Source organism: Chanodichthys erythropterus, chromosome 11 (genome assembly GCF_024489055.1).
Source record: "Chanodichthys erythropterus isolate Z2021 chromosome 11, ASM2448905v1, whole genome shotgun sequence".
Lineage (NCBI taxonomy): Eukaryota > Metazoa > Chordata > Actinopteri > Cypriniformes > Xenocyprididae > Chanodichthys > Chanodichthys erythropterus.
The window spans coordinates 31,287,858-31,306,145 of record NC_090231.1 but is presented as its reverse complement, the minus strand read 5'-3'; the positions used below and the strand labels follow the sequence as shown (position 1 = coordinate 31,306,145).

General features: G+C 37.1%; 2 protein-coding genes across 2 annotated transcripts; both read right to left on the bottom strand.

Moving 5' to 3' along the window:
- Window positions 1-29: 29 nt before the first annotated feature.
- Window positions 30-12,318, bottom strand: dis3l (DIS3 like exosome 3'-5' exoribonuclease). The gene is made up of 17 exons (XM_067400725.1): window positions 12,114-12,318; window positions 10,112-10,265; window positions 9,799-9,927; window positions 9,364-9,499; window positions 9,093-9,260; window positions 8,934-9,012; window positions 8,646-8,825; window positions 8,116-8,285; window positions 7,266-7,427; window positions 6,869-7,119; window positions 6,124-6,216; window positions 5,457-5,981; window positions 4,655-4,809; window positions 2,560-2,738; window positions 2,309-2,454; window positions 1,478-1,649; window positions 30-1,338 (listed from the first exon to the last, which is right to left on the bottom strand). The coding sequence occupies exons 1-17, from the start codon at window positions 12,256-12,258 to the stop codon at window positions 994-996; spliced, it is 3,189 nt and encodes a 1,062-aa protein (XP_067256826.1). The 5' UTR covers window positions 12,259-12,318; the 3' UTR covers window positions 30-993.
- Window positions 12,319-12,530: 212 nt separating this feature from the next.
- muc15 (mucin 15, cell surface associated) lies at window positions 12,531-16,681 on the bottom strand. The gene is made up of 3 exons (XM_067401619.1): window positions 16,194-16,681; window positions 13,378-13,557; window positions 12,531-13,240 (listed from the first exon to the last, which is right to left on the bottom strand). Exons 1-3 carry the CDS (start codon window positions 16,639-16,641, stop codon window positions 13,119-13,121), a joined length of 750 nt encoding a protein of 249 aa, XP_067257720.1. The 5' UTR covers window positions 16,642-16,681; the 3' UTR covers window positions 12,531-13,118.
- Between the last annotated feature and the right edge of the window lie 1,607 nt (window positions 16,682-18,288).

The following is an 18,288-nucleotide window of genomic DNA, read 5'->3' as shown; positions in this document are numbered from 1 at the left end:
CACACCCTGGATGTATGATGTAATTTATACAGTTTATACAAGTGAGATTTAAGGCTGAAATACACTACACAACTTTTAAAATCTAATCAGATTTTAAAACACAAGAAACCATACACTTGCTGACTTTATAAATGGTTAAAAAGGAAAAACTGCATCATGCATTAAACAACTGAGGGTCACACACTACCAGACTTTCAAGTTATGTACAGAGTGAACTCGTGCAGAAATGTGCATCTTGTTTTTTTTGTAGATGTTTTCAAAAATTGTCTTAAATATCCACCGACTGGAATCAGTCTGCGCATCAAAAAGACGTATGCATGTATTATACACTACATGATTTTCTGTGAGATCTCAATTCTGACTGCCCAAAATATGCAGATGGGTTCTGACTTTCAGAAACTGGCATCAACTCCAAATCTGGACAAAAGATATGTACTGGAGATAAGTAAATGTCTCACTTTGATACTGTACCATCAAAGGACAAAGAAAATATGGACCATGAAACATTACTGACATACAAAAATACATTTTATTTAAATTAAAAAAAATAATAAAATGGAAAGCATTAAAAATGCAAACATCTTGGAAGTCTATAAGCCTACTTCAAAAATATAGTATGTTATCATTTTCATTGCCTCAGACTGGTTTACAGATGTGCTTAACAAGGATTTCATGTAGAAAAAAGCCTGTGTAAATTGCATGCTATTTGGGATCTTATTCTAGGTTATTTATAAGTCATTTTGAGAAATAATCTCCCATCAAATTGTATCAGGAAGACCCAATGTTTTCCCTTATGAAATCAAGTATTACACAATGCAAGCAGCCAGGGTTCATAAATCCTGAGTAGGTATAACTCTTATTTGTTAGTTCACATCTGGACACTTAAGCTGAACTTCATGGCAGGCCTAAATCTAGCAAATATTACAAAACCATCCCTTAAGCTTTCTGTTGTGAGTATTGTGTCTAGTCAATTGTAGTAACAGCAGTACAAAGCTAAGCAGATGCAGTACAAGTCTGTTCCTCTGTATTTCTGAGTTGGCATAAAGACAGATCCAGCAGGGCAAGTTCACTGATCTCCTGTAACAGGACATAGAGGTTTGGTGTTCTGCTCTGTTTGAACTTCCTCTCCTCCCTGCTCAGTTTGGGCTTCCTCCCCTTCTCTTCCTCTGCCTGGAGAGAGGCCTCTTCTGCCCAGCGCACAACTTCCTGAACCAGTTCGGATCGACCACGACCAGCTGGCTGGGATTCGGGTTTCACAGCGCAATGGGGCTTGTTGCTGATAAGCTGCAGACACAAGCTGTCGGCATGGCAACGAGACGGTTCTACAGAGATACGGACCTGCGGAGGAACACAGACACAATAAGAACAAAGAAAAAAAATGAGGTCAGGGGATATAACAAGCAAATATCTATGATAGTCCAAATAAATGTACCACAAACAATGTGATTTTTCGTCGTTTGCTGAGAATTAAACTTACTGTAACATGGTCGAAGAGGTGAAAGGTATGAGTTCCAGTGCTAGTGCAGGTGTTGATCCTGTCAGGGTATCTCTGCAATATCCCAGCCTTCCACTCGCATCTTCCATCTCCATCAACACTGACCACCTGACCCTCTCGATCCTTAAGGTACACAGCTCCCTTCACACCATACCTGTGTGAACAGGTTACAGAAGTGTTAGAGCAGCTCGACTTTAAACATCACGTCCGACATATATTTAAGAGCTATTTTTGGTGTACACTACCATTCAAAAGTTTGGGGTCAGTGAGATTTTTAAATTCAGAAACATTTATTCAGAACGCATTTAAATGATCAAAAGTGACAGAGAAGACTTTTGCCTTGTTACAAAAGATTTATTTCAAATAAATGCTGTTCTTTTAAACTTTCTAATCATCAAAGAATCCTGACAAAAATGTATCAGTTTCCACAAAAATATTAAGCAGCACAACTGCTTACAACACTGATATTAAAAAGAAATGTTTCTTGAGCACCAAATCAGCATACTAGACTGATTTCTGGAGGATCATGTGACAATGAAGACTGGAGTAATGATGCTGAAAATTCAGCTTTGAATCACAGGAATGAATTACATTTTAAAATATATTATAATAGAGAACATTTTAAATTGTAACAATATCACTATGCTATTTTTGATCAAATTAATGCAGCCTTGGTGAGCATAAGAGTCTTATTTCAAAAACGTTCTACCCATTCCAAACTTTTGAATTATGTTGTATAATATTATTTTTTTGTTTAACATTTTGTCTAAACCATGTTCAAAACAAAGTAATAATCCATAAGCAGGTCATTACTGTGGTACGAAGGCAAGAAAACCATTAGCTCGGACAGCATAGATCACAGCATCAGCCACACAGCGCTCATCTGTGTTGGAGTCTTTGTCTCTGAAGTAGAGGCACTGGAAGAGCTCCGTGGACTGCTTCTGCGCATGCTGCGCTGCCTGTCACACAAACAGAGAGTTTGAGAAGTGTTGGGGTCATTTCCCAGAAAATCATTAATATTTTACTGGTAAAACATTGAAAGAAAAGCTAATAGCCCCACTTACTCTGTTTTTATTGTTGATATGTTGAGCCAGCTCCTCAAGTTCTTTGTTACTGTCCAAAGCTTTGCTTAGTGATCCTTCCTTCTCCAGCTGAACGGCAGCCATGAGCAGCCGGTGAACTAATACATCAGCGTAGCGTCTGATTGGAGAGGTAAAGTGAGTGTATCGATCCAGTGCAAGACCTGAAAACAACATGAACAGCATGATTTATAGTATACCTTCATTCTTTTAATTCTAGCAAGCAAATATACAAAAATGTCACTATGTCTATAGAGGTTTTAAATCATGGTAGAATTTTGGTAATATCATGGTACTATTTTAAAATAAAAGCTTCAACCGATGTTTAAAGGTGCCCTAGATTCAAAAACTGAATTTACCTCGGCATAGTTGAATAACAAGAGTTCAGTACATGGAAATTAAACACAGTGAGTCTCAAACTCCATTGTTTCCTCCTTCTTATATAAATCTCATTTGTTTAAAAGACCTCCGAAGAACAGGCGAATCTCAACATAACACTGACTGTTGCGTAACAGTTGGGATCATTAATATGTACGCCCCCAATATTTGCATATGCCAGCCCATGTTTAAGGCATTAGACAAGGAGAGCCAGTATTAACGTCTGGATCTGTGCACAGCAGAATCATCAGACTAGGTAAGCAAGCAAGAATAACAGCGAAAAATGGCAATAATAACTGACATGATCCATGATATCATGATATTTTTAGTGATATTTGTAAATTGTCTTTCTAAATGTTTCATTAGCATGTTGCTAATGTCCTGTTAAATGTGGTTAAAGTTACCATCGTTTATTACTGTATTCACAGAGACAAGAGTCGTCGCTATTTTCATTATTAAACACCTGGAGTCTGTATAATTCACAAACACAACTTCATTCTTTATAAATCTCTCCAACAGTGTAGTGTTAGCCGTTAGCCACGGAGCACAGCCTCAAATTCATTCAGAATCAAATGTAAACATCAAAATAAATACCATACTTACGCGATTAAACATGCTGCATGACGAACACTGTAAAGATCCATTTTGAGGGTTATATTAGCTGTTTGAACTTTTTTATGTTGTTTAAGGCAAGCACAAGCTCTTGGGGTGTGGAGCACCAGATTTAAAGGGCCACACACCCTGAATCGGCTCATTTCTAATTATGTCCCAAAATAGGCAGTTAAAAAAATGAATAAAAAAAAAATCTATGGGGTATTTTGAGCTGAAACTTCACAGACACATTCTGGGGACACCTTAGACTTATATTACATCTTTTTAAAAAAAGTTCTAGGGCACCTTTAAAAGGTACAATTTGTGATATTTTTTTCCGCTAGAGGTCGCTAGAAGCCTATTCAAAACAAAGGGGTACTTTGATGACACCAAGTTTTAGAGCGGAAACTTGGGACATGCGGTCTCCATCTCAACGGACGTTGCAAAAGAATAGGGATTGGAGTCTGGAAGAACTCATGTTCGTGGATGCGATTATTAACGTTACTGTAGTATGAAGCAGAGCAGGACCGAGTGTTGCGGGAGCTGAACGAGGAGCTGGAGCGATTGATCAACACACGCCTCACGAGCAGCGGGACTTTTATTATGATACAGTCGCCGGCGCCGCTTCCGCTTCTCCGTCATGAGTTTACGGAAGCTGTCCTTGTCGACAGAACCAGCGGCAGATGGTAAACAGTAATTATGTTCCATAAATAAGTAACACAATCCACCATAAAACGTGCAAGAAGTAAATAAGGAACTGCTTGAAGCAAGCTAGTGGTTTGCTGGACGCTAGACACTACTTCCGCATTTGTCCACGGCACTGTTGTCATGTGGTTTCTACGTCAGTAAAGGCGGTAACAAAGGGTAACTGACGTCATTGACAGGCGACTGCACTGCCCCGTGTCACTGTTTAGAATGGGGATTTTCTCATGATTTACAAGTAGTTGAAAACATTAGAGATATTGTTTGTAATCAGCTGGACAAAATATATAACACTAGCCTAGTGGTTTTTGGATATTTTACTGCAAAAATTTTACATATTGTACCTTTAACATGTGTAATAATGAGATTACAGATGATCTGTAATAATGAGAGAATGAAAAGCATTTACCATAGTGATAGTACTGTTCCTCTGGACAGGCTCCTGTAGAGAAGTAAAGAGCATTAGACATGGCCTGTGTGGCCATCATTCTCAACATCCTGTTCACCAGGGGGTCCTGAGGATCCACAGCTCGCTCCAGAGAATCAGCCAGAGCCCTGTTTGACCTAGTTTAAACAATGCAGACAGACACATGAATATACATGCATGTATACAATCTATCTGTGACTATTGATTTAATTATACTTATTTCTATTTGTTCTATTTTTATATATACACACACACACACACTAATATTTGGGGTCAGTAAGAGTGAAAGAAGTTAACGCTTTTATTCAGCAAAGATATATTAAATTGATCAAAAGTGACAGTAAAGACATTTATAATGTTACAAAAGATTTCTAGTTTAAATAAATGCTGTTCTTTTTTAACTTTCTATTCATCAAAGAATCCTGAAAAAAAAGTATCATACTTTCGACAAACATTTTTAGCAGCACAACTGTTTTCAACATTGATAATAATAAGAAGAAATGTTCATTAAGCACCAAATCAACATATTGATTTCTGAAGCATCATGTGACACTGAAGACTGGAGTAATGATGCTGAGAATTCAGCTTTACCATCACAGGAATAAATTACATTCAAAATATACTAAAATAGGAAACAGGTATCTTAAATGGTAATAATAATTCACAATATTACTGTTTTACTGTATTTTTCATAACATAAATGAAACCTTCATAAGCATAAGAGACTTCTTTCAAAAACCCTAACATTAACTTTTCAAAAGCTTTTTTTTTTTTTTTTTTTTACCTTGTATCAATACTGAAGCCACGGGCCTTGGCACTGTCGATTAGCTGATTGAAGAACTCCTGTTTGGGTGGTGGGTGATGACGCAGAAGAGCTTGATGTGGAAAGCTCTCCTGTATCTTGCGTGCCACCCAGTGGTTGGCATGGATCATGCACTCTGCTACAGTCTCATGAACCTCCAAAGGCTGTTTAGGCACAAGGGCTGTAATGTTCTTCTCCTCATCCAGCTGAGCCGTAACCTCCACCCCTTCCAACTCCAGAGCACCACCCTTATCTCTCTGTGCCCGGAGGTGCCTGGCTACCCTCGTCAGAGTCTCCAGGGCCTGCATGAGCTCAGCTAGTTTTTGGTCCCGCTGTGAACCCTTGAGCTGGCCTAGCTCAGGCACCTCGACCTCCTCGCCATTCAGCAGGCTCTGGGCCAGCTCATAGTGAAGCTGATAGGAGGAGCGGATAAGAGTGCGACCGTACCAAACTGTACACACATCCAGAGACTCGGCATCCAGCTCCCACAGCACACTCATGGCATATCTGGAACAAATTACAGAGCCATTTCTTATTATTTCTCATTAATGTCACAGAATACAGACAGAAAATCCACACAGATTCAGGCAGCACATTAGAGTCACTTTCAAAGTCTCAAATAGCAGGGAAAGGTTTGTGTGTTACTCACCGGTCCACTCCTCCAAGGAGGGAGCACAGGTCGGCACTCAACACTGCTGGCAGCATGTCATATCTCCGGTCAGCAAGGTAGTAAGTGGTTGCCCTGCATTTAGAAAAGAGAGCTGATTAAAATCTGGTGGGATTTTAAATCTGGAGACCTAAACCAAAAATTAACTTGCACTACTGTTCAAAAGTTTAGGGTTGTTAAGATTTTTTAGATGTTTTTGATATAAGTCTCTTATGCTCATCAAGGCTGCATTTATTTGATCATAAATACAGTAATTTTGTGAAATATTATTACAATTTAAAATAGCTGTTTTCTTTTTTAGTGTATTTTAAAATGTAATTTATTTCTATGATGTCAAAGCTGAATTTTCAGCATCATTACTCTGGTCTTTGTAGTCACATGATCCTTCAGAAATCATTCTAATATGCTGATTTGCTGCTCAAGAAACATTTCTATTACCTATGTTGAACTCAGTACTGCTGCTTAATATTTATGTGGAAACAGTGATACATATTTTAAGGATTCTTTGGTGAATAGAAAGTACAAAATCTATTTGCATTTTGCATTAGTATTAAAAAACTTTTTTTTTACATTATTAATGTCTTTACAGTCACTTTTGATGAATTTATTGCATACATGATAAATAAAAATATTAATTAATTTTTTTTTTCTTTAAAAACATACTGACCCCAAACTTACGGTATGTATGCAACTTATTTAAATTTTAATAACTGGAGAATTTCCATACCTGGACCGTGCCTCTAGGTCTGTAAGAGAGCCTTCCCTGACAAAGTGAGTGACATCAGCAATGTGGACACCCAGCTCTAACCGTTTCCCCCCAGGCAAAATCCGTACAGACAAGGTGTCATCCACGTCCTCACAGCCCTTAGGATCAATACTGAACACTAGATGAGTCTCTCTCAGGTCCCGTCGAGAAGACACCTCTCTGCTGTCCATCTTCCATGGGTTCTCCTCTGTGTTAACTGGCATCTCTCGCAACTAAAGGGACATTCAAAAACACAGATTTTATGGGAATACACTTTGTAACTTTCTGGAGGGTCTACTACTGGGAATTTACCCTTTTAATATGGCAAAATCACAATTTATAAATTTGAAATGACTCAACTCAGATGCTATGACCTCACCTGTGCCTCGGAGAATGGTGGAACATGGATGCAGTTCTCCACCAGGATGGTCTGAATCTCAGTCTCCAGCTCACCTGCTTTTCCCAGAACCTTCACACAATGGCCATTTGGGTAGACAGAAGTACTCTCCCACGAATCCAGACGCACAATTACTCTTTGGTCCTAAAGCATGCCAGATGAATAAGACTTATAGACAGAAAGGTAGTAAAGAAGTTGTTAAAATAGTCAATGTGACTACAGTGGTTCAACCTTAATTTTATGAAGCAACAAGAATACTTTTTGTGCGCAAAAACAAAACAAAAACAATTTTTTCTCTTCCCTGCCATTCTCCTACGCTGTTGACATTGTAAACACATTGCAGAGCTTCCAGGTTCTACATCAGAACGCAGACTCAGTATTGGTCGATGCTGTTCAAGAGAGCACGCGTGTGATGCTGACGCAGGAGCTGGCCAATACTGAGCTGGACTGAGCTACCTTTCTGGGCCTTGAGAGTGGTAATTAAATTGCTGTCTATGAAGGAGTCATAGAGCTCTTGGATTTCATCAACAATATCTTATTTTTTGTTCAGAAGATGAACGAAGGTCTTATGGGTGTGGAACGACATGAGGGTGAGTAATTAATGACAGAATTTTAATTTTTGGGTGAACTAAACCCTTTAAAGTCTCATTTCTTGTAATTCAAGTCATTCATTTCTAATTTCAGTAGTGTACCACTAAGTCTACTAAAGGTTTGAGTGCAAAACAACTCAACAATGATATAAACATTACATTACGCTTGCTGCAACAAGATCTGCTAATCTAGTCTTTATTGTATACCAAACTGCGTTTAAAATACTAAATTATATCTCCACCTGCAGTGCCTCAGCCTGCTGTGTGCTGATACGGATTTTAGGTATGCGGTAGTCCCATGGAATAACCAGAATCTTCTGTGAATTTCGGCTCTGGGACTGCACCTCCTCAAGAGGAGGAAATGTCACAACGTAGTCTCTCCAGTTCCTCTGCAGAATACCCACCACCCTGCCTACAGCAAAGAGAGAAGAGAGTTAAAAACAGCCAAAACTCATACAGCTATCAATCTGCAGTGAGGTCCAAAAACCTACTGAAACTTTGGAAATGTTGTCATTTGATCCTGAAAGATCTTTGAAAAATTAAAACAATGTTAAGATGTAAAATTAAATAAAAAATGAAAAAAATCAATAAAATAGTCACTCAAACACATACTATAATCTATGATTAAAAATCTATTAAATTAGCAATAGTGGTTTCAGACTTTTGAATCCAAATGCAAGTGTAATTATCTGTCTGCCTGTGCATCAGTCAACCATCATGTTCTGCTCTGAATGATCTAGACCAGTTGTAATCATCATATATCTATGGTTACCTGTGGGCAAAGGCTGACTCTGGATTTCCTCCTGTACCCGCTCCTCCCCCTGACCTTCTGTTAGCGCAATAGTCCTGCCCTTCCACTCATTACGGGGCAAAAGCTCTATGACAACCATATCTCCATGCACCGCTCGGTTACGGTGCTTCACTCCACTGATCAGCACATCGCTGTTTAGCTCTAAAAACAAAGGATCGCACAGGCAGGGTCAAAGGTAAAAGACCATAAAATTATCAATAAGAGTGTCAGTAACCTGTGAACGACTGATTAAAGTATGTTGGTAACAACCTGTATTTTTGCTGGCTGAACCCTCATAACGAACAAACGCTTCATTCTGTGCTCGATGTTTGTTCACACTGAGGATGCCCTTAAAGGAGAGAAAGTGGGTTGGAATGTAGCCACCAAAAAGAGATCTGAAAAACAGGAGTATCTCTAAGAGGCACTTACCTGGATGTACCTGCCAGATTTTATACCAGCCTCAAGCACCTCTGCAGGCAGGTGTTCAGCGTACACCTTCTCTGCTCCCTCACTCTCTCGCTCTTGAAGGGTCTGAGCAATGGAGCTGTACAGATCACGGGCAGCCTGCAGCTCCGGCCAGAAACTTAACAGGTACTCCTACAGTAGAGTTCACTGGCGTTACTAATGGACAAGTATGTTGGTCTCATTTAATGCACTTAAAACACTACAGATTTGACAGGAAATAAAAAAAAGAACATACCTGAGTCGAGATGACATACACTCCGCTGTTTAAGGCACTATATTCTGAAATAGTGTCAGCATCTTCTGTAATCATGACCACTGGCCGGAGTCCAGCCAGATGATTATAGTACCAAACTGCTGCATTGTACACTTTTCTGGAAGAATCAACATAATTTTCACAGATAAAAATGACTTCCCCATGAGGAAATTTGCAGTTCAAGTCTCTCCTATAATCCTATGAAGTGTCTATGTGATCAAGGAAGCAGCTTCACTTCTCAATTAAGTTTCATATGCTTTATTTGCATTTTTAAAAACATGCTTCTATTGTTTATTGAAAATTAAAGTGCATGGCACTTTAGAGATTGACACAAATGAATACTCTATTTCTCTATACACTATTAATACTCATTTCTCAAAGTACACAATGCATTAATACTGGTTAGTCAGGACTCACCTTGTATTCCATTTGTCTTGAGGTTCACCCTTGTCTCTGGGACAGTAGGAATATTGCTGAAACTCATTTGCAAACAGCACACAATCGTGGCGAGGGTCCTTCAGTAAAGCACGCAGTCTGTTATAGTGCCTGTACAAGACAAAACAAAATGCATCTATAAAAACAACCTTTAAAAATAACCCTTCTAAATTTCCAGAATGAATTTTTCTTTTTTATTCACACACAACATTAGGAGTGAGAGCTTAAAAATGCAAAATGTGTAGCAGTAAAATAAAGTAAAACTAATGTCAAAAATGATTTTTGAGAAGTTGACCTGCGTCCACGAGTGTGCTGTACAGTCTGGTAGGCTGTCTGGGTCAAAACGATACCCTGCAGCTCCCTGAACTCCAGAATCTCCAGGAAATCCCGAACTACTCCCACATCCGGAACCACATAGTGGGTTACATCACTAGACAGCACCTTCCCAACTGATGGAGCACAAGTGGTTGATATTATATTGGAAACCATTATTATCTTATTATCTAAATTGTGAACACAATATGAAAATTCATAATTTATATAAAATTCATACAAAAATATTTATTGTCCATCATTCACCGAAACATCAGTAAATCACAGATCGGTGCAGTAGGGTAAAGCGTAGAAAGGTTGCAACTTGTAAACTTATGCTTGTTCAATTGCTTAAAATCTACATTCTACAATCTACATACGTTCATCCTAAACTATTATGGAGTGGCAAAGTTCTGTTATCATGTTCTGTTGGGTAAATTACTCTAAAAAAGTCATTAATTACTAGTTACTAATTACATCTTCAATAGTGTAATTAGATTACTGTTCAAATAACTGTCTCCAAAAAGTATTTAATTACTTAATGTTAATTACTTTCTAAATCCCATATTAACCTCGACTAGTTAATAAATGATACAAGGATTGACATGAAACGGCTCTTTTAATTCTTTCAAATAAATAATATAAAACTACATAAATTATTCTTATTAACTGACCAAAGTATTTAAAATGAAACGTTAAATTTTGATGTTAAATGATGTTCACTGACATACTCTTTTAGACAAAACATAGTGTGCATAGAGAAATTGTGTCATAATGCTGGTCATTTCACACTATCTTAGCAACATTCAGAAATTAGGTTTGGTTTTGACGTAATACAATAATTATTTGTCAAGTAAACAATCTTGTTGATCTAAAGAAGAACAAAGAACACTTAAAAAGAAGCAGACATACAATCCAATGCTTTGCAATCCCAACAAAGCCTAGTATGGAAATATTCTTCATATTTTGGTTAAGGCATTATATTCTGAAATAGTGTCAGCATCTTCTGTAATCATGACCACTGGCCGGAGTCCAGCCAGATGATTATAGTACCAAAATGCTGCATTGTACACTTTTCTGGAAGAATCGACATCATTTTCAGTTGGATTTATATTCGGACATCCGTATTCAATAGCCTTGTTAATCACACTACATTGGACATTCACAAGTAAATATGCCATTAAAACAATACTTGCCTATTTTGATTGACTGTGAAAAATGTTGTAAGGTTGACAATCGCTGGTTGTCAATATCATTTTGCTGCTTAAAATTCGCAAACATTATTTTATTGCACATTTATTGGAAAGTTTGAATTTATCAGAAGTCTGAATGTGCGAATATAAAACCAACTTTACCCAAGTAAAAATGACTTCCCCATGAAGAAATTTGCAGTTCAAGTCTCTCCTATAATCCTATGAAGTGTCTATGTGATTACTTGACATGAAACGGCTCTTTTAATTCTTTCAACTAAATAATAACAATAATTTATGTAGTTTTAACTGACCAAAGTATTTCATATGAAAAGGATACATACAAAAATTGCATTTTAACGTTAGACTTTAAATTTTTATGTTAAATCCACTATATAATTGTTCTAGACTATACACAGTATTTAGTTCAGTTACATCAGAAGTAACTGTAATTAAATTACAGAAAAAATAAGAATAATCCCTCACTTTATTTTTGCAGTGGAAAAGTAATTAAATTACAATAACTAATTACTTAGTAACTAGTTACACCCAACACTAGTCAGCAGTAATATTACCGCTAATATTACTCATAATCTCATATGAGAATTACTGTCGTAAGTAAGATTTTCTGAAGCAATAATTTAACATTTCCTAAAACTATAGTTAAGTGTAGAAGGTACAGACCACGTATTTTAAGATTACCTCATGTTAGCTAGTTCTGTTGGTATACTGATGAAGAGAAAATCTACACATTTCATGTTGTTTTGATGTTTGTCTGTCTCATGCTCCTCTTACCGTTGTGACAGTTCGCTTGACAGAACGAGTTTCCACACGGCACCTGCTGCCTCACATAATGCTCCCGAACCACACGGACCTTTCTTCCCTTAGAGCTGTTCAAATGTAAAACTTTCTCGGTTTTGATGATGACCGAGTCATCCATAATAAACTACAGTTTCAGGTAACATTCAAAAACATCAGAAAAGAAGCCTCAATTCTTCTTTGCCGTTTATTAAGATGCGTTTATTATATTCGAATGAATCTGCGCCATCTACAGGACTGGAGGACGCGAGCAAGCGCAAACTGGTCCCGGTATTCTTAATAATATATTATACTAGTTTATAATCAATCAGACACGGAGGCCAATATTATTATTTTTTAAATTTTTTTTTTTTTATTATTTATTATAATCTGAAAACCTACTGTCATGTTAATTCTCGATTTATTATTATTTTTATTTATTTATTTTTTTTTTACATTTAAGCTACTGTAAACTAAAACATTCTTCAAATAATAGGCTCAGAAGAAAGGTAGGCTATTAGACCTGTGTCAGAAAATACTTCCCCCAGTTCACTGACATACTCTTTTAGACAAAACATAGTGTGCATAGAGAAATTGTATCATAATGCTGGTCATTTCACACTATCTTAGCAACATTCAGAAATTAGGTTTGGTTTTGACGTGATACAATAATTATTTGTCAAGTAAACAATCTCGCTGATCTAAAGAAGAACAAAGAACACTTAAAAAGAAGCAGACATACAATCCAATGCTTTGCAATCCCAACAAAGCCTAGTATGGAAATATTATTCATATTTTGGTTATTTTAAATACTCTAAAACATCCCAACAAAAGATACTTAAAAGTAAAAACATTTTTGATTGTTCAGTTAGCTATGTAAAATTGCCTTGAGATTGATTTGGCAAATCACTTTAAAAATGACGTTAATTTCTTAATTACATCCTTTTGTCTTCACATGGGTGCAACATTAAATAAAGAGTCTTTGGCATCACACATTTGCTCTCATTGTGTCTGTCCCTGTGGAAAGTTGGTCATCTGGATGTTATCTCCTTGTAGTCCTGGATTGTAGTAACCAAATCCATCAAACTTTAGGTCTAGTGGCTCACCGTTATCCAGTCGGAGAACTTTGAAAGGATGAAACAAAACAATTTAAATAACAACAGAGTGGAAAAATGACTGTATGTTCATAGAAGCATGCAGGCTATTCAAATGGATCTCGGTTCAAAGTGATGCAAATAATGACAGGAGAGTTTTATATTACCTGGATCAGGTGACGTCTCTTCCACCAGTTTCCTGTGTGAAAAGTCTCTTCTGTTCCTTCGATTCAGGATGACAAATGCTGCCAAGGCAATGATCCCCACTACAATCCCAAAGGCTAGGACTATAGCCCACGCCTGCCCTTTCCTGTTTTCAGTAGCATCTGTAACATCTGAGGATAAACCTGTGAAGACATATTTCATGTTTATTGTAACAAATACACAAACTTCTTTATCCAAAGATGCCCTCAATAAAAGAAATGCTTGGCCAAATTAGAGAATAGAGATAAAACAGCAGAATATCCTGCTTCCTGTTAATCCAATGTTGCTCAGAAATGAAAAATGGAGTTCCTTGTTTAAAAAATGTGAATAGAATCAGGCCAACACCATCAAAGATCTTTTTTCTAAGTTAAAATTGTTAATGAGTTTAACAATTGTTAAAATTGTTGCTTTTTAAAAGCCTTTTTTTCTGTTTATTAACCCTTAAATAGGCACAACTGGAAAATGAAAAAAATAATTTTATGTCACTTTTTATATCCTTTGGAAGTAAAACATACCCAAAGGAATTTTTTAAATATTTGATGTAGTTTGCATTTTATGAGTTGTATCTCCCAGTACACATTGCCTGTTCTAGGTATAAAAAAGGGATTATCCACAGTATTGACAATGAATGGTGTTTCAAGGTAAACTGGGCTCCCTGTACTGGTCAATGCATTATTGTGAATTCTGGGGTGATGAGTGAGGGGTCAGTTGTGGATGGTGGGAGGGCCAGTAGAAATCTCGTTCCAGGACTGGGGTAAAGGGAAGACCCTTATAGGCCCTCCAGTCCCCCTTCTCAATGTATTTATTTATTTTTTTTTGCAGATGTTAATATTCACAGTAAAACTGATATTATTACATTTTGTTGACTATATCTTTGCATTTTTAAGTACTTGCAGAGAATTTTTTATTTTATTTTTATTTTTTTACAACTCTGCAGGACAGTAGCTCTCCAGGAACAGGGTTGGACACCCCTGTTCTACCATAAAATGAGCTGTGTGAATGAGCTGTACTCGTGCACGAGTATTGGAACACGAGTGTTTACCACCGGCATTCGCTGTGTCATGTTAGTGGATTCATTATGTCGGACTCACCGCAGGTAACTCATAATCTGCAGTTGTTACTCCTGTCTCCTGACAAAAACATTGCATGCGGCGCCTGTAGAGTGTGGAAAGTTACTGGAGCGCGCAGCCGCGCTCGTCTCTCACAAGGAATGTAATGGCAGTGATTGACAAGCCAGAGGGCCAATCGTTTACGCGATGATCACGTAAACGATTGGCTGATGTTTTTAAGGCTCTACCTCATGCACAGATGATGTATATTAATATTATTCCTTTCAGTGCACCTAATAAATAGTCTTTTATCAGTTAGTAAAGACAGTTTCAAGTAATATTGCAAAAATGTATAAAACAAAACATCCTCTGTAGCACCTTTAACTCAAAATACATAGATTGAGAAGAGGGACTGTGTACAGTGGGCCCAGAGGACTGGTGGGCCTATAAGGGCCTTCCCAAAGGGCCCCGGTCCTGGAACGAGATTTCTACTGGCCCAGTTTACCTTGAAACACCATTCATTGTCAATACTGTGGATAATCCTGTTTCTATACCCTAGGCAATGTGTACTGGGAGATACATACTTTTGAAAATGCGGAAAATAACAGCATGAGCAACATATAACTTCATTTTCTTTTTCAACATCTTAAGACAATGCTCAAAATTAATATTGGCTGTTGTTTTGCATTGTTTTCTGAAAAAAGTAAGATTAATATATATTTACTTATCACAAAATCTGAATGTCCTGCACTAATGGAGCCCATCTTGGATTTAAGTCAGGCTGACTAATTGATCACAGAAAACTTGAAACAAATAATGTGACCAGCATACTCAAAACAGACCAGACTATGATAAATGATAAAAGGATTTGATGAAAAAATCTTTCTTATGCCCCAAACAAGACACTAAAGAGTATGTATCTCGTTGTTGCCTGTTTAAGGGTTAAAATACTTCAACAGGACAAACACACAAGATCTATAATAATTCTGGATATGTAAATATATCCATTGTTCTTTCAAGTTTAGGATGCAGTTTGGACACAAATTGGTCAGAGTTACATGAAGAGATAATGGGATTTATTTGTTCTCCAGCAATGTCAGGTTTTCTGTGTCACATTGGTCCACACCTGACCTCGAAAGGAGCCCCTCCTAATATCGGCGGGGTGAACACCACTCTTATTGTGAGAGAAGGTGAGGTGTCAGTAACTAGACACTCTGGCCCAGAGCAGAGGACAAACAAAGCCGAAACCCAATCCATCAAAGAGGAACAGAAGCAAATATGGCTTTTATGACTGAATTGAGAAGCTGAGAATAAAGTTTAGCTTGAGGGATGAAATTAAAAGATTTGTGATCAGTGTGAACTATGGAAACGGAGAGTAAAAAAATGCTTATAAAAGGTCAAAACACTATCAGTGTCCCAGATTTGTAGTGTGCTTTGTATTTCCAGGTCAGCTAAAATATTTATTTTGTCATACACACCACTGGTCAGTAAGATGTTCTTGAAAGTAGTCTCCTATAAGGCTGCATTTGTTTGATCAAAAAAATATGTAAAAATGTAAAATATTATTCGAATTTAAAACATTTGTTCTCTATTTTAATATATTTTAAAATGTGATTTTTGTAATTATGAATATCTCATGACAAAATTCTTTGGCCATCAAATGAAGCTTACTCTTTGGTATAAACACTCTGATTATTAATGCTTGATTAATGCTGATTTGTGAGTCTAACCTCTTTCAGAATTTTCTTTGTTTTCAAAAGGTTCGGTTAGGTCTGCTCCTGTGTTCACGCTGTCTGGGGCAGGTGTAGTGATGTTCTCAGGGATGGCAGGTGGAATCTCTGCTGTTGTTGTTCTGTTTACTGGTGGTTCAGTTGAACTCATTGTAGTTTTGTACTGGACGCTCTCATTTTTTGTTGTGGTGGCCGGACTCACTGTAGTGCTGTTGGTGGGCACATCGTCTAAGGGCACATATCCAGAACCTGATTCGCCAAAGCTGCTCTCTGTTGTGTTTATCTCAGGTTTTGGACTGGTATATGTGTCATTAAGAGCAGATTGATTTGTGTGCTCCTGCTCTGGTGTGGGGGTATTTGTGGCTGTCTCCTCTGTTTCTGTTGTGGATTCTGCTGAAGTATCTGAGGGATCAGAACTTGAATTAAGTGCAATCATAAGAGGTGGCATTGTAGCAATGGGTTCACCAGAACTGGCTTCTTCTGTGTCATTATCCATGTGATCAGGGATTTGATAAGGTGTTGTGGAATTCTGCTTCTGATTGTCTCCTTTAATTAAAATGATTGAGCCAAATGATTCTCCATCACCTGAACTTCCCTCTGGTTTGACTTCAGAATTCTCTGCATTTTCTCCTAGTGAAACAGGTGGTTTCACACTAGATGACTGTGTTTCGTTGTTGTCCATATTATCTCTTTTCCATTCCTCAGGTATGGACACTTGGGTGGACACTTGTTGGAATGTCTGAAGTATCAAGAGGAGTGTAAGTGTGATGCCCAGTGGCAAATTCATGTTGGGTTGTTCTACCTGCCAAAACAAGACATGTTGTGTAGAGTGAATGTGCTTATCACAGAAAATAATTTGGTCTCACTTAAGACCAACAGCCAAAAAAAGGGCAAAAATATTCCACTATTTTAAATGTGACAAATGTTATATTACAAAGACACTGTCGCTATAAAAGCGGGCAAAATGCAAATGCTCACAATATTTATCAACATTTAGGAAAAGAAGCAAATCCTAAGATGTCTCTCCTATATAAACAGAAAGTGCTCTTCAGTCTTTATTTCCAGAAACCTCTGTTTAGCAGCCCTTTGTTCCACTCCCATGAGTCCTTTTCACTGAAGTGTATCTAAGCCCTCTTGATGCAAGTGTAATGTACACCATTCGACCATGTCACCGCATTGCAATAACACAATGTGAGCACACAATATTCAGTATTCTTTGTATGGTATACAAATTTACATATACATTTTGAGTGAAATTATAGCAAAACAAAAAAGGACAATGTGACTATATTGAATACTGATGCAATATAGAAGTGGCATATAATGATAATATCAATAATTTGATATCTATATTTTAATTTTAATGTGTTGTTGAACAGACACACCTACACTTGTGACTAACTGAGTAACTATTTCCATCACGTCGTGACTTCATAGCTATTCCTGTTTGGCCAGTTTATCTGCTATCCTCCATTTATTGCCAAACACTAACAAAACTAAAAATAGAAGTGATAATGTTATGTTATTATATTCTATTTAAGTTATTGTAACAATTATTTATAACATTTCCTTGTTCTTATTTTATGGGCAATATATAAAGTATTCTATATTGTCAGTTATCATTGTATTTTATGTTTGATTGGCAATATGAGGACAATATGAAAATCCCTCCCCTAACCCCCATGGCCAAAAAAAAAAAAAAAAGTACATGCTATCAAGTACATGCTATCAAGTACATGCCATCTTTGGGGGGAAATATTGAATTAATTATCTTAGAATGTGGCAAAACAGGTTTCCCAGTACTGATTATGTGGCATCTTTTATGTTAAAATTCGATGCAGGATTAAAGAATAGTCAATAACGCAATGTACTGATAAGAAAAGTGTTAGGCAAATGTGTTAATCTATAATATAATATACATTCCAAAGGTTTGTTTAAAGAATACATTTTTGGTTCATTCATTATTGGATAGAAGTTTATCAACACATTTGGAAAAACTCATACTAATATATATCTACTTATGATTTTCAGGTGTTAAACCTCTAGGTATGTGGCATCATCGGTCAAACATCCCAATGGTGATTTATTATTAGTT

Excerpts from the sequence above, each read along its gene's own strand:
- dis3l (XM_067400725.1), bottom strand. The coding sequence starts at position 12,258 with ATGGATGACTCGGTCATCATCAAAACCGAGAAAGTTTTACATTTGAAC. Across the intron at positions 9,261-9,363 it reads TGTATGTCATCTCGACTCAG|GAGTACCTGTTAAGTTTCTG; the intron begins GTATGTTCTTTT and ends ACTCTACTGTAG. Across the intron at positions 1,650-2,308 it reads TTTCTTGCCTTCGTACCACA|GTATGGTGTGAAGGGAGCTG; the intron begins GTAATGACCTGC and ends CTGTTCACACAG.
- muc15 (XM_067401619.1), bottom strand. The coding sequence starts at position 16,641 with ATGCCACCTCTTATGATTGCACTTAATTCAAGTTCTGATCCCTCAGAT. Across the intron at positions 13,558-16,193 it reads CAAAGAAAATTCTGAAAGAG|GTTTATCCTCAGATGTTACA; the intron begins GTTAGACTCACA and ends ATGTCTTCACAG. Across the intron at positions 13,241-13,377 it reads AGAGACGTCACCTGATCCAG|TTCTCCGACTGGATAACGGT; the intron begins GTAATATAAAAC and ends ATCCTTTCAAAG.